Source organism: Pristis pectinata, chromosome 37, assembly GCF_009764475.1.
Source record: "Pristis pectinata isolate sPriPec2 chromosome 37, sPriPec2.1.pri, whole genome shotgun sequence".
NCBI classification, from domain to species: domain Eukaryota; kingdom Metazoa; phylum Chordata; class Chondrichthyes; order Rhinopristiformes; family Pristidae; genus Pristis; species Pristis pectinata.
Window position 1 is genome coordinate 6,796,711 of NC_067440.1, and position 24,587 is coordinate 6,821,297.

General features: G+C 41.2%; 1 protein-coding gene across 2 annotated transcripts in view; it reads left to right on the forward strand.

Moving 5' to 3' along the window:
* LOC127586696 (misshapen-like kinase 1) overlaps window positions 1-24,587 on the forward strand; it is a 110,828-nt gene that overhangs the window by 40,245 nt on the left and 45,996 nt on the right. The window contains exons 12-19 of one of the 2 annotated variants that reach the window (XM_052044843.1): window positions 2,877-2,993; window positions 4,538-4,624; window positions 10,712-10,921; window positions 13,458-13,637; window positions 15,818-16,060; window positions 18,392-18,477; window positions 19,647-19,759; window positions 21,842-21,939. In XM_052044843.1, the coding sequence (XP_051900803.1) occupies window positions 2,877-2,993; window positions 4,538-4,624; window positions 10,712-10,921; window positions 13,458-13,637; window positions 15,818-16,060; window positions 18,392-18,477; window positions 19,647-19,759; window positions 21,842-21,939 (1,134 nt within the window). The remainder of the gene's footprint in view (window positions 1-2,876; window positions 2,994-4,537; window positions 4,625-10,711; window positions 10,922-13,457; window positions 13,638-15,817; window positions 16,061-18,391; window positions 18,478-19,646; window positions 19,760-21,841; window positions 21,940-24,587) is intronic. The other variant, XM_052044844.1, reaches the window with a different exon arrangement.

Genomic DNA, 24,587 nt, shown 5'->3' on the forward strand with positions numbered 1-24,587 from the left:
AAGTGATGTCTGCAGATTCTGGAGTAATGCTATGGCATCTCGGTGGGACTTTTGCTCTTTGTGAGGAAGTATTCCTGTACAGTGTTAATCTCAGGGTTACTTAGTGCATTTCACTCCAAGAACACACGATGACTTGGGAAGTCACTTTCACTTTTGTCTGGCCTAGTCCTTTGTACAGAATTTGGCCTTTATTTTGTGGACTGTCTCACTTGCATAATGAAATCTGGATTGATTTACCATACAGTTCTCTGAATAAACTTTACTTCTGGTTGCTGTTGGCTGTCTCATGTGCACACCATCCTTTCAAATCTGTCACCCAAGATGAAGTCATTGACTCCTACAAGCATATTCCGTTCACTCTCTTCACCACTCTCTCAACCTGCACAGTTCTGTCTCTCTTTTTTGTCCCCACCCTACCTCACACATTCCCTTCGTTCTCTGCTCTCTTAAAAGCCTGATTTCTAACTTCTAGTTCTGATAAAAGGCTGTCGACCTGTAAGTTAACTCTGTTTCTGTCTCCGCAGATGCTGGGCGTTTCCAGAAGTTTTTGTTTTTAACCTTGGATTTAAAACTCTGCAGCTTTTTTGTTTGCTTTTCGATCTCCGTTTGCTTACTGCTGGTTGGCACAAATCTAAATTGGTGACCATTCCATGGCTCTAAGAATGTCCTGGAAAAGTGAGGTGGAAATGTTGTAGTGGCACAGCTACTGCTTTTGAGGTTACAGGGCAGAAGGTTTTGTTGCAGTGAAGCTGTGAGGAGCTTTTGAACTGGAAGTGCTGGCAACTAATGCTGACTGCCAGAAATAGAGAAGTGATCCATTCTCCACAATTAAGAATTCACTGAAATGTTAACTGGCATTAATTCTGCATCACTCAGGATTCATCAAACCTGCAAAAGCAGCAGAGACACTGGCTTTTTTTTTTATTAAGGTCACAGTCTGACACTGCATTTCAAATTGTCTTTCAGTCACAAGTTGTCAACCAGATCCTCATATAATTAATGCATACTGTGCAGTATTTCATAAAAGACTTCATGTGTCTGATAGTGAACCTGGATGCTAAGGTCTAAATCTCTGTTTGATGCATCTATTATCCATTGCCTTTTTTTTAAACCGACACTTTAAGTATTTGCTGCTCAATATTTATGAATGGACAACATGAAAGTGATTTATTTTTGATGTATCCAAAGCACAGTTGTAAATATTGGAGAAATGTTGTTCTCTCATGTGCTTTTGTGATCACCACACACAAGGTGAGCAATTGAGTCTAGTGTAGTTTGCACGAGGATCTCAAAACACTCCATGTAGCTCAGTTGTTAACTGCTCACTGCTTTACTTTCTGCCTGGGTGATTTTTAATTAGTTTTCAGATTTATTTTTATGATGAAAGGTTCAACTCTATAGTAACCGCGTGTGCTTGGCCTTGCACAAAATCAGTCATGTTAATGGGGCTGTTTCATCCATCTTAATTCACCCGTTCAGAAAGATCCTGTGGTCTCCCAACCTCAGATTCCAGTTGTTTTTCATAAAATGCTAGTGTTTGCCATCACTGGAAGTCTGTTCCATACCACGTCCAGTCCTAGATTTTGTCGTTTTGTTGGTCTGAGTCTTTGGTTCCATGTTCTACTTGCAAAGACTTGCATTGAATTTGCAGCATAGAAGTAAACACTTGAGCATTCTCCCACCTCTCTCATTCTATTAGAAATAGTTACAGTTACAATGTAATTCTGAGTTTTTCTTATCTCTTAACTCTTTTACATCTCTAAGCGCATGCCTTTGTCATCCTTTCAGACTGAAAAGCCCAAGCTTTTCATTTCATAAAACTAATTTGTGACCAGGAATCAAGTTCGTGGCTCTACACTGTTTAGACCATTTGAACTTTATTGCCCCAGCAACCAGACCTAGGCGAAATACATCAAAGTACAGACTATAGAGCATACAGTCAGAGAAGGCCACGTTGAAAGCCACTTTGGTATCCCTGGATGACAAAAGTATCCTTCAATGTGACATTCTCTAATTAGATGCTCTATTCCCTTTACCCTTTTAAAGTATTTGTTAAAACCCACTTTTTCGACCAAACTAATGTTTTTAAAATGACTCCTGTATGATGTCCTTGGACGATACACCATGTCTAAGCTGCTGTATAAATACAAGTTATTGTCACTAATCTGGCCTTGTAGCTCAGTAGTTGCTGCAAATAAGCAACCACAATGGGACGATCACTTGGTTCAGTTGCCGTAATTGGCCAAAATTCAGGCAACATCCATGGCTCAATTGGAAATGCATGTTCCTCCCTTCCAATGATGGGGTCAGTTTCCGCTCAAGATCTTGGAGCCCATTATCCGTTGCCGTACTGGTGGAGTGCTAAACTGTAGGAGGTGGTGTTTGATGAAACCTAAAATGAGCCACATCTGTCCTCTTGTGTGAAGATAGAAGATACCATTGAAGAAGAGCAGAGGAGTATCTCTACTCCTGGCCTATTTTTTCCCTTCATTTTTTTTAAAAAAAAAGAAACAGGCTAACTATTATTAGTGTAGGACCTACACTGCAACAATGAGTGCATGTCAAAAGTCATTGGTTGTAAAGTATTAATGGAGGTTCTCAGTTTACAAAAGATATTTTGTAGGACTCAGTCTGTGTTACATAGAGGCAAGTGCATGCGGGCTGTCTTCATAGGAAGCCACGCTGAAGAGTTCCCACTGTTGCTGCCCAGTCTTGGAAAAGCATAAGAAAGTTAGGAAGGAAAATAGCCTAAGTAGCGTTTGGTTTGACTGAAGTGGTTGTGGCATTAAGTAAGAATCTGAGGTGCAGACACAGTCCTTTAATTTGGTATGCACGTTGTGTGCTAAAGAAAATTAAACCACCACTTTAACTTTCAGCAACAGCGCAGAGAACGAGAGCTCCGGAAGCAGCAGGAGAAAGAGCATCAGCGGCAGTTAGATGAGATGCAGCAGCTTCGCAGGGAAGAGGAGAGGAGACAAGCTGAGAGAGAGCAGGTATAAACCCTACCTGCAGCAACATAGTTAATCTTTCACCAATTGCAGTTGGGAAAGAGGTATTATGTAGCGCTTGCAGTTGGACTTTTATCTTCTTCAAAGTACTTTTGGTCTGAAGGTCCGTATTCAGTTTCTAGCCTTTTCTGACTCTGAGGCAATATCAAAGCACCTATGATGTCCCTGGATGACAAAGGTAGCAATTCAACCAGAGCCTGCCCACTCTCCTACTTGTTTAGTTTTTCCATTCTAAAATGCATTTGTGAGAGTGTCAGGTGGTTCAGACCCTGCGAAGGCTTTCCTTCAAACGGTAGGCTGCTTTTACTCACTTGCTTGTCTTATGCAGGAAGAAGGATGCTGATTCCCATGGGACTGTGCTGTAGTATTTGAAACTTTCATAGTTTGTCTTAATTCAGTTTACGCATATCGTTGTCCCAGATCTTATTTCCATCCATCAAGTCTTTCAGTAACCATATTCATTTTGGTATTCTCTGCCATCAGGGAGAGAGGAAGGGAGAGAAATCTAACTGCATGTCCCTTGTATGATCGCGCACACACCCTCATTTGCAACATTTGTCGAAGGTCCCCCAACGCAAACTGTTCTTCACCCACCCATTCATTTAATTTGTCTTTATGATTATCACAGGATTCTTGGTGCATTCCGACAGTCAAACACAGTTCTCCACGTGTTATAAGGATTCTTGTTTAATGGATGTTTTTCAGTCCTTTGAAGTGTTGGCTTGCAAGTTTTAAGGATCCAAAAACAGCAGATTTTTGTGCTCGACATAGTTTGACCCAAAAGAAAAGAGAAATTTTATGTGACAACGTATGTGAAGACCCACTTTTACTGTAGTTGTCATGAGGGGAATGAAATAACCAACTGATTCAAACTCCTGTTTGAAGCAGACTGTATATCATCTAATCTTATGAACTACCATTGCAAGTTGCATTATACTCACTGAGACTGTAATGAGCAAATGTAAATCAATTGTAAAACCAACAACAGACAACTTGTTAACCTACAAAGTAAAATCTTTGGTGTGAAATTATCTGCCTTTCTTTTTTGAGGGTGGATAAGGCGGGTTGGAGAATGGCTCCTTTTCTGTACATTCACTTGTCTTTTAGCCAGCTTTTTGTAATATCCCTTATTTTGATGTAGAATCAAGTTTGTCCTGATAGCTGCAAGGATCTGCTTCAATCCCAGCCTCAGAATCCCATATTTGAAACTTTCATAGTTTGTCTTAATTCAGTTTACGCATATCGTTGTCCCAGATCTTATTTCCATCAGTCAAGTCTTTCAGTAACTGTATTCATTTTGGTATTCTCTGTATCAAATGCTTCAAGTTTTCAGTGGGATATGACTGTACTGATTTCCCTTCAATCGGTTGCAAGTGGTTGAAAAACTCAAAATGCAGAGTGCTAATTTTTTCCCCCCGAAGTTTTACTTAAGGAAGTTTAATTTGTATCAATGGACAAGGGTATTTTTTTTCTGATTGTTACCTTTCTTTTTGTGCTTCCGTGAATCATTTTGCATTCTCTGTTCCTAGGAGTACATAAGGCACCAATTAGAGGAGGAGCAGAGGCAGTTAGAGATTCTTCAGCAGCAGCTACTGCAAGAACAGGCTCTGCTTCTGGTAAATGGTGCAGGCTGCAAATCCTCATCCCTTTCATATCATCCCAAGGTGTCTGCTCCTATCCCTTATAGGGGTCATGCAACATTTTCACAGGAGTAACCAGGGTGTTTTCCTTTCTGACTCCTTCCTTCCTCTCTCTCTCTCTCTTTACTCCCCAAGAGCACCCCCTTTCCCCTGCCCCTAACCCCTCAAGAAAAGTGTAGTTCCGGTTATTTAAAGTATATTGTCCAGAATCTGAGGTGAGTGTGGGGTCTTTAGCTGTTGTGATAATATTTTAAGTGTCCAAATGAAATATGCATCTTTGGATACATATCAGCATAAGATTTAAGCAACAGATTTATCTGAGTCTTTATGTTAAAATTCTTAGGGGAGAAAGCACGACACTGGAAAGTTGTTACCGATAGCCACCTTGGCTTAGGTGGGATAGTGCATAGAGACCGAGATGCCATGGGTCCAGTGGTGAATACTTGTCTTCCAGTGCCCCCAAAATAGCTTGATCCCTAATGTGATCTCTGCAGCAAAAATTGATATCTGTGGGATCGTTATGTCCTCTTTTGCGTGTGTGTGTAAGAATGATTTTTATTTTTTTTATTGTTAGGTCCTTATGTCGACATGCTAACTGGCAAGGTACACAGGTTTGGACATTGTTTCCCCCCCATCCCTTCCCATTTCTGCTCTGCCCACCCCAGGATTACTCTACGTACTCTTGTAAAACAAATATTGAATGACCCCTTCAATCCATTTCCATCTCACTACAAGACCAATCCTTCAATGTCTTATCCTGTGTGTATGTGCGTGTGTGTGTGTGCGCGTGTGTATGTGTGTATCCTTTTGCAGATTGTCCTAGTAACCAATGCTATTAAACCCTTTTTTTTGGTTCAGTTTAAATCCCAATCAGCAACCAATTTGCATTAAGGCATGGAGTGCAAATAGGATGAACTTAATTTGGAGTGAATCTGAAGTCAACATTTGGCCCCTTAGTGGCAGCAATGGAGTTAGCAAACTTAGTGTGGCAATGTCCTTCTGGGCAATAGACTTTTCTGGATGTGTGGCTCCACCACAAACTCGAGCTTTGAATTGTTCATAGGATGCAAAGGAGTTGTTTTAATGAAGGGAGGGAATAAATCTGGACATTGACAGAGATCTGTGAGCAGATTGCTTGCTGGACATCTTCAATCAATGTAAGAGATGGGTGGCAAATGCAGGCCTAGAGAAGGGGATGAATTATCTGCAAATGGATCATTTAAGATGAGAAAAAAAGCTGCCCCAAAGGGGAATTGGATTCACTCTAACTCCAGACTGAATTTAGATCAAGCATGTGCCAGCTTTTTGATCTATACTCATTCTGGAGTTCTACTAGTGCATGCAGTTTTGCAATGAACATGATTTTTTTTTCCTGAAACTTTGAGCACTGCAGACTTCGGAATGCTTTATCTGAGGATATTTTGTGTGCTGACCGTGGTAACTTTGTCTAAATTAGATGACTACACCCAACTGTACTAAGTCTGTTCAAAAATCCGTGATGATGAACTAAAAGATTCTGGAATTAATACCTTGGGTGTGCAGAAAAATCCTGGTTTAAAATTCCAGCAAAGAGCCCTGACCGCTGACAGTGACTCCCGCCAATTAAGCCTCATCCTACACTTGTTAGCAAGTTCAGGGACTTTTGCTGAGTGGTAAGATGGTTCTGTTCCTTAATTACAGGTACACCAGACAATTCTGGACCATAAAAATTGAATGCACTAAGACGGCCAGAATGTTGTACTAATCCTCTGCCCCTAATTCAATACTCCTCTCTTGTATTTTCCCTCTCTCTATGTACGAGATCGACTCAGCCTTTTAACCACATCCTGCTGAAGCTGAATAGAAGTGATTGGTGTTAACCAGACTGGATAAACCAGCAAAATAACTGACAAAGTGAACTACTGAAGCACAAATGTAATGCTGATATTCTCATGTTAGCATAAATGTTAGATCATCTGAGAGTGTGTACTGAAAAAATGTTTACAAGTTTCATTACCAAACTATTATCAACCATTTTCACCCTTTCATATAAAACTAACATTTTAATTCCCTACTAATCATAATCACTCGCCAACCGGAGGGGGAAAAGTGCAATTATTTCATCTGATTGATAGTCTTGCCACTTAAGTGGAATCGGATATCCCAGCAATTATTGCACTTTTAGAGCTGTCAAAACTGATGTTCATTGAGCATCAAATAATGTGCTGTAAGTGTCTTAGTCATAACATGCTCTCTTTTGTCTGTAACATCCATTCAGTCCCCAACCCAGTATTTCAGGGGTAAGTTATTATGGATGCATTGATACTGGTTTGCCATTTCCCTTTCTTAGGTTTTCAAATAGAAATTTGTTAATAACCTATTTTGCATTTAAAAACAAAATCCTTTATTCAGGATGTGCCAGCAAGTCCAGCATTTAGTGCCCATTCCTAATTGCCCTTAAGGTGGTAGTGAACTGCCATCTTTGATCACTACCTTCCTTCTGGTGATGGTACTCCCAGTAGTTTTGGGGAGGAAGTTCCAGGATTTAGCAAAAAAGATGAAGGGATAGTGATAGATTTCCAAGTCAGGATGGTGCGTGACTTGGCGATGTTGTCTTTGACCTCAGTGATGGAGGTATGGGAGATGTTGTTGGAATAGTAAGCACCAGTGCATTATGTAGGCGGTGTACGTTGTGGTCACTGTGGTTAAGAAAGTGAATGGTTAGAGTGCTGGATGAGCCACCCATTGATAGATTCCATGGCAGCTCGTACACTGCGAGGAATCCCATGAAATGTCCCTGTGTTTGGATCCCTCTGTTCCCTGGCCACCACTCCATCTTACCCTGTCTGCTAAACCAGAGTAGCTGCACTGTTGGCATCCTTCTTGTCTCTGAGCTGACTTGTTGACCCTTTGTCTTTTCTGTCACCAAGCCTTCCATCTCTGTAAATATCCCCGTCTCTCCCCATACCTCAGCTCATCTTCACCCAGGCATTTTGTTACCTTTCGAATCAGCTACTAAAAAGCCTCTAGTGGCTGACCCCGTGGTGTAATCTGTAAACTTAAAACCATCCGAGCTCGAACTGCCATATTCTACCTTGGCCCATTACATTTGTAATCGCTGCCCTTGCATCATTTGTTGGATTGGCAATGCCTCAGTTTTAAAATTCTCATCCTTGTTTCTGTCTCCGCCTGTCCTGTCCCATCCCTATTTCTCTAATTGCTCAAAGTCCACCTTCTGGTCCCACTGTCCTTTCTTCCAATCCTGGCTTTTCAATGGCTCTACCATTGGTGCCTGTACCTTAAGGTACCTAATCTTGGGGCTTTTCCTCCACCAGACCTCTCCACCCTTCTCTCGCTCTCGCTTCTGCTCCATTAAATCCGCTTCCTCGCCCAAGCTTTCAATGATTCTCCCAGTCTCCCCTTATGTGGCTCTTTTGACTGATTACACTCCTGTACAGTGCCTTGATGTTCAGTTACCACAAATAAGCATTAAAAAATGGTGGTTTTATGTAGGGGAACATGGCAGTCATTTTCGTGCAATACAGAGGTAAATGATTTAAGGTTCACTGTGCTGCTTAATGGAGGAATGTTGGCAGCAATTGCAATATAATATAAATTATCGTTACCTCTGAGCTTCAATTATCTTCTACAGCAGAGATGGAAGCAATGGTGATACAGTTCCAAGTCAGGATGGTGCGTGACTCGGAGAGGGACCCGTTGTCTTGGACCTCAGCGATGGAGGTTTAGGGGATGTTGCAGGAATAGTATGCACAAGTAACTACAGTGCATTATGTAGGTGGCGTACACTGCGTCCACTGTGGTTAAGAAAATGAATGGTTAGAGTGCTGGATGAGCTGCCATTGGTCGAGTTCATGGCATGCTGCACATTACTTTTAATCCCATTCAGATCCCTCCATTCAGGTCCAATTCTAAACTGCCTTATCTGCTTGTGTACATGTTCCTCTCCTGTTCCTTTTCACATCGTGTTGTGGAATCATAGAATGATATCCTATCAGCTGGCTCTTTGAAAGGCAGACCCAAATGGCCCCATCCCTGCAGTGCTAAACATTTCCCTCCCTTTGATTTTACTATACATCCATCTCTGGATAGTTATTCCTGGATCTGTTTATTTTCCACACTTTCAGACAGTGCAGCACAACGCTGAACAAGAGGGCAAATTCTCCATCCCGAATCCTGTGGAATCCAGGGTATCAAAGTCCTCCATTTGTCTTTCCATATGTTAAGTGCCCAATCTTTGACACTATGGTAATTGAAACCCTCAAGTCAGATATTTCTCCACTGGCAAGCAGGCTAAATCGGAGTGTGTGAATCCCTGGGTTGCTCTACTGCTGTGTGAACTGTTATTTATAGAATAAAATTGACAGAGACACAGAAGCAGGCAGGCCACCCTCTCGGCTGAGGAAGTGTGCATGTGGAGGAGGAACAGATGTTTACTTTTTAAGTGTGATGAATGAAAAGAAAATGCTACAGCATTGTGGGAGACTGCTTTCACTATTCTGGGTCTAAATCAGTCCTGTGGCGTTGGACTATTGGTTTTAGGGCTAATTGCTTTGAAAACTCTTTGTTCCCATACCAAAGTTCCCTGTTAAATTAGTGTTCTGATCATTAGACAAGAGCCCAGAGTTTACAGTAGTACAAGGTTTTTCTTGAGTGCAGCGTTAGTGCTTGTGCCGCTGAAGCAGTAATCCGAAGAACGTGTTCAAGACAGTCGTTTGAGTTCTATTTAAAAATAAATCGGGACATAAAATTCTGGTATGAAGGAATCCATTGATTGATCAAATTCAACCACTTGTGTGATCTTTGAAGAAGGGCACTTCCCCCTTTGTCTGCTCTATTTGTGATCCCAGACTTGTAACAGTTTGTTTAACTTTTAACTGCCCTTTAGTGTAACCTAACAGCACACTTGTGTTGAAACTATCAGAAACATTAAAAATTAGGAGCAATAGTCGGCTGCTTAGCCCTTTGAGTCTGCTGCATTATCCAACAAGGTCGTGGCTTATCTTCCAGCTCAGCTTCCTTTTCCTGCAGTATACCCATTTCCCTTGCTCCAGAAACATTTATCCAACATTTAAATGAATGAAAATAACAAGAGTCTTTATGGTCTGTTGTGGTAGAAAATTCTAAATATTCACCACTCCTCATCCTATTCTGAGACTGTGACTCCCGGTTCTAAGCAACCAGCATGTTGAACCCAACACATTTTGTAAGTTCCAGTGAGACCTCCTGTCATTCTTCTAAACTTGATAAGAATATAGGGCTTCTCTACTTAAACACGCCACATAGAGCAAACCTGCCATCCCAGGAACTAGTCTAGTGGATCTTCATAGCACCCCTCAATGGCAAGTATATCCTTTTTTGGGGTAAGGAGATCAAAACTGTAGACGATACCCCAGGTGTGCTCTCACCAAAAGTTTCATATAACTTCATTAAGTACTCCTGTACTCAAATCTTTCTGTGACAAAGACCAGCATACTGTTTGTCTTGCTGCATCTGCATGTAAGCTTTCAGTGACTTGTCTACAAGGGCACCTGGGTCCCTTTTGAAATCAACATTTCCCAATCTGTAACCATGTAATATGTTACTCTGTTTTCTAAACCAAAGCGGTTGACTTCGCTTATTTCCACATGATATTCCATCTACCTTGTTCTTGTCCACTCAGTATTCTATGAGAGTAACGAGTAACCGTACAGATTGCAGTGGAACAAGATAAGTATCATCACAACAATTTCAGGACATCTGTGGAAAGCCAATAAATGCTCGCCTTGCCAACAACGCATTCACCCTCGTTACATTTTTTTGATGGTCTTGCTGTTGGGAGTTTTGCATCCATTGGTTTACTTCATATCAGTTTAAAATAAAGAAGTAGTGCACGCTGTTGACGATGCTGACAAGAGTAACCTTAATGTTGATGACGCTGGGGAAGTAGGTGTTAGTTGCTTTACTAGAGCAAACACTTTTACGTTGGCATGGCTGAGTTGATTAGCTTTACATGCAGTAAGCTGTTGCGTTTTGCAAAGTAAGTTGCCGTCGTTCCTGACTGGCTTCCTTGTGTACTCATTGCAGGAATACAAGCGGAAGCAACTGGAGGAGCAACGGCAGTCCGAGCGGCTTCAGAGGCAACTGCAGCAGGAGCATGCCTTCCTCATGTCACTGCAGCAACAGCAGCAGCAACAGCAGCAGCTACAGAAGCAGCAGCAGCCTCAAGAAAAGAAGCAGCTATATTACTACAATAAAAATGTAAATCCTTCTGACAAGCCAGCCTGGGCAAAGGAGGTAATCCTCTGGAAACTCCTGTTCTTAGAGCAGATATTGAGAAACAGTGTGATAAGATAGCTTTATTTGTCACATGTACATCAAAACACACAGTGAAATTCATCTTTTTGCGTCGAGTGTTCCAGTTTGTCCTCTGGGGATTTGTTTCTCCCTTTAAGCCAATTTCTATGTTGGATGTGGTCGGGCAACGCAGAGCAGATCTGCCTGGGCATTTTAGCCTTTAAGGGGATGCGTATGTCATCGAGTCAGATGATAAGACAAGATATCTTTATTAGTCACATGTACATAGGAACACAGTGAAATGCACCTTTTGCATAGAGTGTTCTGGGGGCAGCCCGCAAGTGTCGCCACGCTTCTGGCACCAACATAGCATGCCCACAACTTCCTAACCTGTGCGTCTTTGGAATGTGGGAGGAAACCAGAGCACCCGGAGGAAATCCACGCAGACATGGGGAAAAAGTACAAACTCCTCACAGACAGTGGCCGAATTAAACCCGGGTTGCTGGCACTGTAATAGCATTATGCTAACCGTTACACAGATGTGGCTGAAGCAAGCTGATTATGTACAGAGGAACAGCAAAAACCTTTCAGCCCACCTGACCTATTCTGACTTTCAGTTAAATCATGGGCATCAGGTCATTGCTCATTATCCTAACACCTTGGTTTAGTAACCATCATACCTTTGTTCAACCATCTATCAATATACCTTATTTAAATTTTCATTTGCTCCTCGGCCACAGTCTTTTTTTCCTGGTCAGTATTCCAGATTTCAAATACCCTTTGTGTGAAGGAAGATTATTTCCTTTCCTAATCTTTTTATTAAGAAATAAAGATCATTCCAAATGGCCCTGCTCTAATTGTAAACCTATGCTCCCCCCCTTCTTGACCAGTCCCTCTTCACCCTTTCCCCAACATTCCCCATCTTAAAACACGTGAATAGTGATCACAGAATTTTGCAAAATCCAACACAATGAATACTATTCTTTGATTCAGTAGGATGGATTGAAATGTTATTTGAGAGGAGAGCTCAGGGAGGGTGTAAAGATCAGTGAAAAGTTTTTTTAAAAATCAGTATTTATGAATGGAGTCTTGTTTTTCATGGAACCATTGATCTAGATAGCTGTGGCTTGATAAAGGAAGGAATGAGATTAATAAACCAACTTAATCTTTTCCCATGCAACCACAGGGGATGCAACACGTGTACTTTCACCTCCATCCTTCCTACTATCAAGGTCCCAAGCGGTATTTCTAGGTGAAGCAACAATTCATTTGCACATCCTTCAATCTACTGTCCTGCATTCGGTGTACACTATGTGGTCTCCCCTGCACTGCAATAACCATACGTAGATTGGGTAAACAGTTTCTGGAGCACCTGAGCCTTCTGTTGCCTGCCACCTTAACTCTCCATTCTGCTCCCACTCTGACCTATCTGTGGCCTTGTGCACTCTTATAACGAAGCCTAACGCAAGCTTGATGAACTAAACATCTTCCACCTGGGCACATTGTGGGGAGAGAAAGTGGAAAATAAATTCATTTAATTAAATCTGGAAATACAAAACAAACATAAGTAAAGGTGACCATTGTCCTTTTAAAGGAAATAAAACTAATCTTTCAGGGAATGAAATCTGTCATCCTTACCTGCTCTGGTTTTGGTAGTTTCATATCCACTAACCTGGTTGACTCTTAACTACCCTAGCAAGTCATTTCAAGGCACATTAGTTACGGGCAGAAATATCAGCCTTGGTCATGACAGCAACATCCTACGAATGAATAATTAGTCACAGGAAACTCAATTTCTGCAGTTGATTCTATACAGGTTGACAAAGGCAGCAATTCAACCAGCTTAAGGCAGCTATTAAAAGATGGATGTTCGGTAAAGCTCTCTGAAATTGAGTGTTTCTTGTTCAGCAAAGAGTTGCTTGGTTTGACCTGCATTGTTTACCATGAGTCATGCAAGTTGTGCATGTAATGTGGTTGCATGCCACAGCTTCACACACTGACCAATGCACTGTCTAGTTGTTCAAACACAAGAGGCTTTAATAAATATCCATTTACCACAATCTATTCAGTATTGCTGCCCTTTACAATTTAGCATCGAGTGTTAGTCACCTAAAAGTGATGCATTGGTCTCTAGGCAAACAAGAAATTATGAATCGTGACCCTGTTTGGTACAGTCCTTTTAGCGTAGCGGTTAGCGCGACGCTATTACAGCGCCAGCGATCAGGGTTCGATTCCCGTCGCTGTCTGTAAGGAGTTTGTACGTTCTCCTGCGTCTGCGTGGGTTTCCTCCGGGTGCTCTGGTTTCCTCCCACATTGCGAAGATGTACGGGTAGGTTAATTGTGTTTAAAATGGGCGGCGCCGTCTCATTGGGCCGGAAGGGCCTGTTACCACGCTGTAAGTAAAATAAACTTAAAAAAAAATTTAAATTCTGAGACCAAGATTACACAGCTGAGTCCAATTAATCAACATGAACCGCTGGTGGTTTTGCTTTATATCAAATTATATGCCTGCTTTCATATCTCTCTGTCTGCGAAGGTCGAAGAACGCTCCAAAATGAACCGGCAGAACTCTCCTGGTGCGAAGCCGAAGATGGGGACCACGATATCTGATCCTTCGCTGCAGTCCCTCTCCGAATCTGTACCCAACAATTCCACCCAGGCTTCACAGACGCCACCCATGCACCGGCCTGTGGAGCCACAGGGAGCCCAGTCAAAGGTGGGTGTCTGCCACGAGGCTGGATTGTCACTGATATTTCCTGGCGGGTGGAAAACCGCTGTAGCCCTGGATTATTTTATGGCAACACATGGTTCATGCACAGCAGAAACAGATCTTCCTTCCGCTCGTCAATAGCTGCTGCTCCATCTCCAATATCATCGAAGCGAGTTAAATACTGTGAAGAACCGAGAGGCCGCAGATGATAGAATCTGGAGCAACGAATGAGCTGCTGGGGGAACTCAGCGGGTCAGGTGCAAGGTCTCATCCTAAAACGTGTACTGTCCATTTCCCTCCATAGATGCTGCCTGACCCACCCAGTTCCTCCAGCAGCTTGTTTTGTTTTGCTTAAACGTTGTGGTGTCAAACTCAGTAACCAGGTCCCTAATTCAACAGCATGTGAAGTTGTTTGCATTTCATAATAGAGAGCATTTTTGTCCACACATGGAGCATAGAACACTACAGCACAGTACAGGGCCTTTGGCCAACAATGTTGTGCCAACATTTTATCCTGCTCTAATATATATCTAACCCTTCCCTCCCACATAGCCCCCCCATTTCTCTATCATTCATTTATCAAGTTGCATTGCACACGTTGCAGAAACCAGTCATTTCACTCAACTGGCATTTTATGCTACATGAGCTTCTTTCATCAAAGCCTATGCAAGTATTTTATTGTCCCTTGTGTCTTTATCTTCCCCTTAAATATATCAGTGTTATTCACTTCAGCAGTTAATTATGGGAGCAGGTTCCATCCTCTCATTATTTTGTGGTCAACAAAGTTCTTCCAAGCTCCTCTCCGCATCCTTGACTTTCCTTGAATTTGAACCTTATAAATTTAAATTTTACTTACAGCATGGTAAAAGGCCTTTCCAGCCCAACGAGTCCTCACTGCCCATTTTAAACCCCAAATTATCCTACCCGTATGTCTTTAGGATGTGGGAGGAAACCGGAGCACCCAGAGGAAACCCACGCAGACACGGGAGAACGTACAAACTCCTTACAGACAGCGGGAATCGAACCCCGATCGCTGGCGCTGTAATAGCGTCGCGCTAACCGCTACGCTACCGTGCCACCTTATCACAAGGAGAAACATCAGTACATCCACCCTTCTAAAGATCTCAAGTAGATCATTCTCCTGTCTTCTCTTTGCCATTGATATTGCGAACCAATCGGCACTGAGAAAAGTAGTTCTCAACACTCTCCAGAACCCGTCTGGGAAGCACAAAAGCTCATGATTAATGCCAACATTTCCATGAAACCCTTAAAATAAGTATTAACTGTTGTTGTATCAACAACATACGACATAACAAAGCACAAAATGCTGGAGGAACTCAGCAGGTCAGGCAGTATCTGTGGAGGGAAATGGACAGTCGGCGTTTCGGGTCGAGATCCATATCAACTATCCATTTCCCCCCACAACCACTGCCTGACCCGCTGAGTTCCTCCAGCATTTTGTGTTTTGCTCCGGGTTGCAGCATCTGCAGCCTCTTGTGTCAACATATGATGTAGGATGACTTTCACAGGTTGATTCTGTATCCAGGTTTCCCTCTGGATTTTGGTAATTGAGGCAGTAAGTCCAGACTACATTCTATTGTTGCTCACCGTCATTCATTCCCCCCCAGTTCTAAGCTGAAACAGTTATTTTGCTAATTTGCAAAATATTAGCTCAGAGTGAAAATACACTTTTTGAAATATTAAATACATTTCATCTTACCGTCTTGGCTGCATTGCATCTTTCTTCATAAATTTTGTGCCAAGACTTTGATTTATAAATATATGATGTAACCGGTCATTCAATTTTGGAGCAACTTCATTTGCAATAAATTTAAGCAACAGACAATTCATACTTGCCAGAGATTCAGGATAAAATATTAAAAGTGAATATTCTGATCAGAGGAGAGAAATTACATAAAATACTGGAAACATTCGGTTGGGCACATTCTGTGGAGAGCAGGGATAACTCTTTCAAGTTGACGACCTTCAGATGCTGTCTGACCTGGTTCACTCCAACACTTTTTTTACTTCATATTTTCACCTGATGCAGTATTTTGCTTTTGAGATGAGACTGCAGATGCTGAAATCTGTTTTCGTTTTTGAGCTTTGAAGGCTATTCGGTAACTGAATTAATCCCCTTCATTTTGGCAAGGATTTAAGTGCAGACTTGAAATCTTTTCTTTCAGTTTCAAGTGGCGCACCTAGTTGCGCTGAAACCTTCTGTAGCGGTTCCAAGGTCTCAGTCACTCCAAGACCAACCGACTAAGAATGTCGCTGCCTTCCCAAGCCAGGAGCCTGTGCCAGTGAAGCGTGGTGAGATGTTGCGCCAGAACTCAGACCCCACCTCCGAGACTCCTGTGCTACCTCCTCGTGCCAACAGAGATGACTCTGGACCGTGGGTTAAAATGACTGAAGAAGCGCCACCAAAGGTAAATTGTAGCTTGTCCAAAAACAAAAAGAAATGTTTATTTGTTGTATTACGAAAGGAAGCAAGCTAACAGGCACCCTCAAACAAATTGATTATGCCTTTTGCTATCTTAACATATTAAGGTAGCTCCCTGGCTTGACCTGCCTTTGAGTTCAGGCTGTTATTCCAAGGTCTTGGTTTATCATAATTGGAAATCTTTATTTTACTTTTCATGGAAAGCATGCCAAATTAGGATCTACAGAGACCAAATGATGCTGATGTGATGTGGGTTGCAGAGTGATTTATCTGCATATTATGCATTTTGCAAGCATTTTCTGTGAACTTTGCAGTATAACTTCTAATGTCACAGAACAGAAGGTGGTCACGCAGTAGATGCACCCTTTTCCAGTGAAAGCACTAAAGCGCAGCTTTGACAAGAGTATAATAAAGTATGACAAGTGTATTTAGACGTTTTTCCATAATTGTGAATGTAGGTATTTTTAATGACATTATATAAAAAAGGTGTATATGAGTTTACAATGACGAGGCAATGACATTCATGCATCGTAGTTTGATTCTCACCCTTTCACTGTCCCACTCTCCACCCCCTCTAACTCCCTTCTTCAGAAGTGTTCATTTAGTCTTGACCTCCCCATTTATGAATTGCATGAATATTCTGCTTGTGTCATTCAAGAACAAATCATGCACTTAAGGCTGATGAGATCAGTAAAGCGTTGGGTCTGTTAATTTAGTGAAACACTTTGGAGCACAGCATTTCAGTCAGGTTGGTGGCGTGCTTTTAAAACCTCTCTGTGTAGCCATTTCTTTCCTTCTGTTAGTTTGTAAGTGAGGGATTAGCACAATTTTAGCATTTAGTGCCAGCACAGAGCATGCAGGGATTGTAATACATGGGTCAAAAGTAAGCCTTGGTCACGGTGTCTCTCTGAACACCAAGTATAGCATGGGTTAGAAAGGTTAACAGCATATAATTGCACTACACATTGCTCTCCAACCTCACGCTATCATCTCTGGTTGCATCCTGTAGCATCTTTCCTACTCTCGCTTACTAATATAAGCCAAAATTTTAAAATCTTTGTTAGTCAAGGATAATGAGGTGAATTTTTCTAAGATATAGATAGGGTATGAGGTAATTAGTGTAACAGCTTGAGACAGAATGATCTGCAATTTTTGTGTAGGCATTGGTTTATTATTGTCACTTGTACCGAGGTACAGTGAAAAACTTGTCTTGCATATCGATCGTACAGGTCAATTCATTACACAGTGCAGTTACATTAAGTACAGCGTGCATTGAGGTAGTACAGATACCCATGGGCTTGTGCCTATTTGATTTGTGAGCAGCACAGAGTTGGAGACGATCATCCCAATAGTCTGGGGTAGATTGAAACCAAAGCTTGCAGCCAGTGTTATATCCATTACACTGTCTAACCCTGCTGCTGACATTACAAGTGTCACTTTAATGAGCATCACCATCAGAGGGGGCAAATTCACCTCCAAGCCAGTACCTGTGGGAAGGTTAAATTTAATCAGACGAGGTATTAATCCAAGGCCTCAAATTGCTTGCTCCCAAATTTTATTTTCTTTCATGCTATTTAGATGTATGGAATTCATTTGTATATTTTATTTGTTCATGGGGTCTAGCTGGTTGACAGTGGTGGGTTAAAGGAAAAAAGAAAAGCTTAGAGCTCCCAGAGGACAGGAGGGAGTTACTGAGATGGAGAATTTTTTTTGGTATCTTTCCGAACTGAACAAATAACATCAAAAAAAAATCTAATAATCTCATTGTCTTTTTCACCAATGAATGTAGCAAATTTTCTGCTAATTTTCCCCAGGTAAGTCACTGCATTTCAGAGTCATTGATTGTCCGTAAACTCCTTTGAGTCCATTCCTGGGTATGAAATCTTGTGCTGTATTAAATATATTTTAAATTTGTCCATAAGCACAACTGCCAAAAGCAATAACAGTGCACATTTGAATTTGTTTTACAAATCTGCTGAAAAGCACTTCAGTAGCAGGTGAATATTACACAGATTACCGCGCAGACTGCATCATGTAATTAATTGATTATTGAGCACAAATCTGAAACAAATCACAGCCGTGTTATTTGACCTTTAAATGTGCAAGTGACTGGCAGCCAATAACACAAGACCAGGCTATGCCATTTTGTAAATGTGGTGCAAAATCCAAGTCATAATTGTCCTGGAGAGAAAGATAAATTCACCGAAGTAAGACCTTTATCAAAAATCTCTCAGCTTTAAATGTATGCTTAATGCATAATGGAATTGTTGTTGGAATATTGCACTGAACAAACTTTGGTTTTTTTTATTGGCTTAAGGTTCCTCAAAGAACGACCTCCATAGCTACAGCACTAAACAGCAGTAGTGCCCTGATAAATCGTCCAGGGCAGGCACCACGTGCAAGGTAATATAAATAACTCAACTCTGTACCGTTTCTATCCCTTCCAGATTTTGCAGGTTGACACAAGGTCTTGCGCCCGGGTGGTAAATCAAAATAAAAATTGGTGAAAGTGACCAGCAGGGACCTTAAATTATTCTAATGATCTTTTTCAAGGTCACTGGAATATAGATTGCAATATGGTTAAAAATTCCAGGTTCAATTAATAAAAGCAGACACATTACTGACTGTAAGCCAATGACAGTGAATTCTGAATAACCAATCCTTTAATTTGATTCCAGAAACCTTTATGTCAGAAGCCCATGTTGAATTCCTCTCAAGCACACTTCAATCCATCTCATAAAGCAAAACTCAAACATCGAAAACTATTCTTTCAGCTTGTGCAGTATTCTCCTGTCCATGTCCTGTGCGATTTGAGTTCATCCTACCGCCATTGGAGAGATGCAGCTCTCCCCCACAGATAGAGACCCTGAGAGCTAACAATGTCTCAGACCCTACCTCGATTTGGATAATTGCTCCTAGTTGCAGTACTGATCACGTGGATAAAGGAAGTGTGGGATGTACAATGTGTTACTTGTGTGAGGTTCTGCAGCTCTCTCCAACTGAGGTGCTGCCTTGCTGTCACATGAGGGCTTATCTATCCTCTCAGGTGATACGGCCACTTTTTCAGGGGAGTTCTATCAAGTTTACCGTTGAACCCTGAACAAACTAAGGCAGGTGATCTGGTCATTTATTTCCTGCTGTGTATTGGATAGCTCCAGGCACTAATTACTGTGTTTCCCACCGTTATATCAGTACGTATTTGATTAAATAAAGTACTTGATTAACCATGAAGTGAATTGGGACATGCCATGGTTGTGAAAGGCTTGGTATTAATGCAAGTCTTTCTTCCTTTGTCTTCCTCTTTCTTTGCTCCATTTATTAGATGGGAAGTTGATTTTATTATAGGAGGGTGACCTTGAGATGTATGCTTTCTTTTTGCTGCCTGGTGACTGGAAGGTAAATGTGAAATTTATTCCACAACTTCGGAAGGAATGGTACAGTCAATAGTCACTTACCTTTTCATACTGGCAGGTTTCCTGCTGGATAGTTGATGCCATGGTTAACCATTTGTGAACATTTTCAATCAATTGTGCAGTGTGGGATTTCTTATCACTGATTTGATTTGGTTTCAGCAATCCAGACTTGCGTAGGATTGAGCCGGGTTGGGAAAGAGCAGAGAGTCTCCCTCAGATTGGCCCCCATCGAGTACTTGGGACTGGTTCAATGGAGCGCAACAGAATTACAAGTACGTGGGCTGGTTTGAAGTACTGACCAAAGATGCTTAATGAGTTTAGAAAGAGACTTTTTAATCTTGTAGTTACTCCACATGACATAACAAATTAAAATGATGGTATGTTATATTTATACCGGAAAGGTCTTGAATTATATGCAGAGAAAGTGATGCCCAAAGCAGGCTAGACCCTGTGCTAAAGTTGATCAGAGACATTTGGAGATTGCCAGAGACCAGACCATTCAGTAATAGTATTCCCCCATCTCCACACCCTGTTTTTATTCTTTCACAGGGTGGGGACATTGTTGACAATGCATCTCCAATTACCTATTGATCTGAGGTGGCAATTAGGAGTCAACCATATTGATGGGTCTGGAGTCACATAGAAGAACATATGAACTTCAACAAATTAGGAGAAGTAGACTTCTTAAGCCTGCTCCTCTGTTCAGTAAGATCAGGGCTGATCTAACTTTCCCCCTGTCTTGATTCCATAACCCTTGAATGCATTACTGATGAAGAATTAATCTGTCTATCTTGGCTTTGAGTGTATTCAAGGCTGGGGCAAGGAATTCCAAAGAGGGACAATCCTTTGAGATAAGAAATTCTTCCTCATCTCGATGTTAAATGGACTTGAATTGGAGATCGTGAATGAGGTAGTCAGTGCAAGGGAAGAATGCATACCCAGCTATTTATAAACATGCAGATTATGATAATTAGATTGTGCAGTAAATATTGCAAAAGTGCCCCATATTTGGGCTTTAACCTACTAATAAAAATTGCACACCTTGCTAAATTCTCTTAAGTTTTTTTTCTAGTTAATAAATAATTTGTTAATAAATCAAAAAATCCCTTTAAAACAGATCAGGCAGCCCAAGCACGTAGTATTAATAATTATCTTATTTTTCTTGGAAATGCAGCGTGATGGAAGCTCTTCTGACACTGATAAATTGTCTGCTGCATGCCCCTAATTCTGTGCAGTCCTGAAAATTCAAATCAATAAAGGAGCAAAATAAATGCCCAAGTAGAAACATTGATTTTGTCTGAAATTATTAGAAAATAAAAATCAAATTTTGCCAAGACTGTGCATACTGTTCACAGAAGAAGAATCTTATTGGGGTAAACCGCAAGACTACAGCTGCATAAGCTATTTAAAAAATGCAGTTGTGGGTCTTTCCTTAAAAAGAAACATTTAAGATTAATTTTCTAGGAGGATAGGATTGAAAAAGAGAAAATAGATTGAGCATATCAAATTCTGAACTACATTTGAATCAGTATGTTAATATTATAAATGGAACAGAGATATTGGAAAAAGTCCAAACAAAGTGCTCAAGGGGTGATAGCAGAACTTGTAGGCAATGATTGAAGAGGTTGGGGCTGCTTTCATTAGCAAAGAGAAGGCTGAGAGATGATGGCAATCTTTGAAATTACGAAAAGCTCTCATAGCATAGATTTGGAGAAAATGTTTCAGTTTGAGGGCAAACTGAAATTGGAAATAAAATAATCGGTAATAAATTCCACAGGAAATCCAGAGAAATGGCATTATCATAGTGTTAGAATGTTGAACGTCACCACGTGGAGTAGTTGAGGCAAGTAAGTAGCATTGGTGTGTTTAAGGAACACGGGAGAGAAGAAATGGATAGGTGTACTGATGGGGTTAAATGAGGATGTATAGAAGGAGACTTCCATGGAGCACAACTGCCAATGAAAACAGTAGTGTCAAATGATCTTTTAATGTGCTGTAGATTTAATGTAAATGTTGACTGCACTTAAACAGTAATTGGCTACGAAGTTCCAAAAGACATGGTCTTTAACTTTGGTTTCAAGTAATGGTTTTCCATCACGTAACCTTTTCAAGGAGATTGTGCTTTGTTTTGGGTCAACCAGAGGCATTCAGCTGAAGGGATGATTTGTTATCATAAGAGGAGGTAAGTGGTGATTTAAGTAGGACAATAGCAGAAGTGTTTAAAACTCAATTAGATGTGCAGCCTGGGATTATTGTGTGAGGAATGGACTTGGCTGTGTTTTTCTTGATGATATTTTGTTGTTACAAGTTTGCAGCTGTTAATTTGGTACCTATTACTACTTCCTACGCCACAGCTTCCTCTCAGCCTGAAGGGTCACCGATCCTTTCACAGGATGCGAACCGTGGGAAGCCAGAGGAGATACGAACTACCTCACGGCCCAGCAGACCTGCAGTAAGTGTGAATGCGATCGTTGAAATAATAAATCAGTTACACTGTGGTAACTTCGAATGCTTTACAGTGCAGTGGCCAAGGAAGAAGAAAATTTTTTAAATACCTGAAATAAAAGCAAAAGATGCTGGAAACGCTCAGCAGGTCAGGCAGCATCCATGGAGAGGGAAACTGAAATAATACTTCGAGTTGAAGATTCTTCAGAACTGAGAAAGAGAAAAGTTTTCAGTTGCAGAGAAGGTGGGCAAGGAATGGATAGGGTATAGTAAATACCTGTGATAGGGTGAGACCAAATGGGTTAATGTGGCAGTGAGAGGCAGATTTTACTTCTATCTCTGTGGTATTTTGCTAATAACAAGGCTGTGGGACATGCCCACCAGGTTAGGCTATACTGATGGGGAGAGAAGGCTGGGCTGTTTGATAATGAGCAGATTAAATTTAGAGGCCCATGTTTAACGTCTCATCCGATTTCGTCAATGTTTCGTCTGACGTGACTCAGACTAGATTTTTGTGCTCGAGTCCTTGGAGGGGACTTTGAACCTGGAATCACTTGACTCAAGGTGAGAAACCTACTCTTTGAACCACAGTTGACAAATGGCAGGGTGGGGAACTAGGTTGGGTTTTCAGACGAATGCAAGTTATAACTTAAAACCTAACTGATCTGATATTAATAAATGTGTATTTCACGTTATTGCCAGTTTTAGATCTCAAGCTTTGGGACTGAGCCCATTCCAATTTTCCATTTACTGTTCTTGTCCAACATTAGCATTTCTAGAATGCCTCTATTGTGGAGAGGAGTACCTGCTGTTTGAAGAAATGCCAGAGGAATACTCAGGTGGAGATGCACGAGGCTCCTTATTATGTACCAATTGCTTCACTATATTATCATCAGCAGGCATTTAAAAGCGAGCAGGAAAAAGGCATTTGATACTCAGTGGTGTTATTTCTTACCCTCTTTCTTCTGTAACAGTTCTTTATCCTTTGCTATAGGTGCCGCATTAATGTTAATATTTACCACAGTGTTAAAAATGTTAAGATCAGCATTTTTTAAATTCTTAGCATTTTCTGTTTTTGACATCCAAATATTGAAGTTATGAGTAGCTTGTATATCTTAAAATAAGTTGTATGTAGATCCAGTTAATTCTTCCATTGTGGTATACGTTTTGCTTAGTTCAGTTGACAGCTAAAGAAAGTTAGAATTGACAGCAGGATCTGAGCTTGGGTTAGACTGATTCTCCCAGCAAAAGATGCTGGAAACACTCAATAGGTCAGGCAGCATCTGTGGAGAGGGAAACAGAAATAGATGTTCTACACTTTGGAAGAATTCTTAAACACAACAAATTATGTGCTTAAGTATTCCTGCGGCAATTTTTTTTCTCTTCCGCTCTTCCTCTCTGAATGATACCACCAAAAGAAAATACCAGTCAGCTAGTCATTGGTTTCATTTGTTGCAATTTGCCACGTGTACATTAGCTGCTAAGTTTAAATGGTAACCGGCTGTAAACTTCAGTGGAGTGAATTGCTGTTAATTTAAAGTGCACCTTAGTCATTAGTTAGACATCAGTCAACATTAGTGAAACAGATTATCTGGTCATTATTACATTGTATTGATGGGAGCTAGCTGTGTCTAAATTGGCTAGTGAGTTTCTTGCATCACATTTCATAAACTACATTCAGTACTAATCACATTGAGATGTTCTGAAAGAAATGAAAGATTTTTATTTCATTTCCAAGACAGAGTGAAATTCAACATAGGTCACTAGTGCTAAACTGTTTCCAGTTGTACTCGCCTCCTGCAATCGCTTCGTCCTGTCGAATCAGAGACTAATTTCTCCCATTTCTTGAGGTAGTGCTGAAATTAGCTTTTGCATCCGATAGGCAGCTGTACAAACTAAGAGAAAACTTGCACAATCTAGTGCAACAAATAATCAGCTGGAGGAACTCAGCGGGTTGAGCAGCATCTGTGGGAGGAAAGGAATTGTCAACATTTCAGGTTGGAACCCTGAGTCTTTCACAGCCTTGGGACATCTCGCAATGGTTAGCGCTGAATCTAGTTTATGAAATGTAAATAGTATTGTGATGCAGGAAACTCGGCAGCCAATTTATACACAGCAAGCTCCCATTCAATGCAATGTGATAACAACCAGATAATCTGCTTTTACCAACTCGTTGTCCTTTGAGCCTGTTGTCTAACTCTCCCGTTGTGTTTGATTCTGCTACTACGGAGCCATTGACCTGTGGTAGGATGCATTTCAAGCACTTGCCAACCTCACAGTTGCAGTTAAGAATGTTATACGGTGGCGCATGTTACAAAAAATGAGAAATGATTGTGTTCTAAGATAAAATATCTTCATTAGTCACATGTACATTGAAACACAGTGAAATGCATCTTTTTGTGTAGTGTTCTGGGGGCAGCCCACAAGTGTCACCACGCTTCCGGGGCCAACATAGCATGCCCACAACTTCCTAACCCGTACGTCTTTGGAACGTGGGGGGAAACCGGAGCACCCGGAGGAAACCCATGCAGACACGGGGAGAACGTACAAGCTCCTTACAGACAGTGGCCGGAATTGCACCCGGTCACTGGCACTGTAAATTGTTACGCTGCACAATAGTTAACCATGAATTGGCTCTGAATTAATAATTTGGAC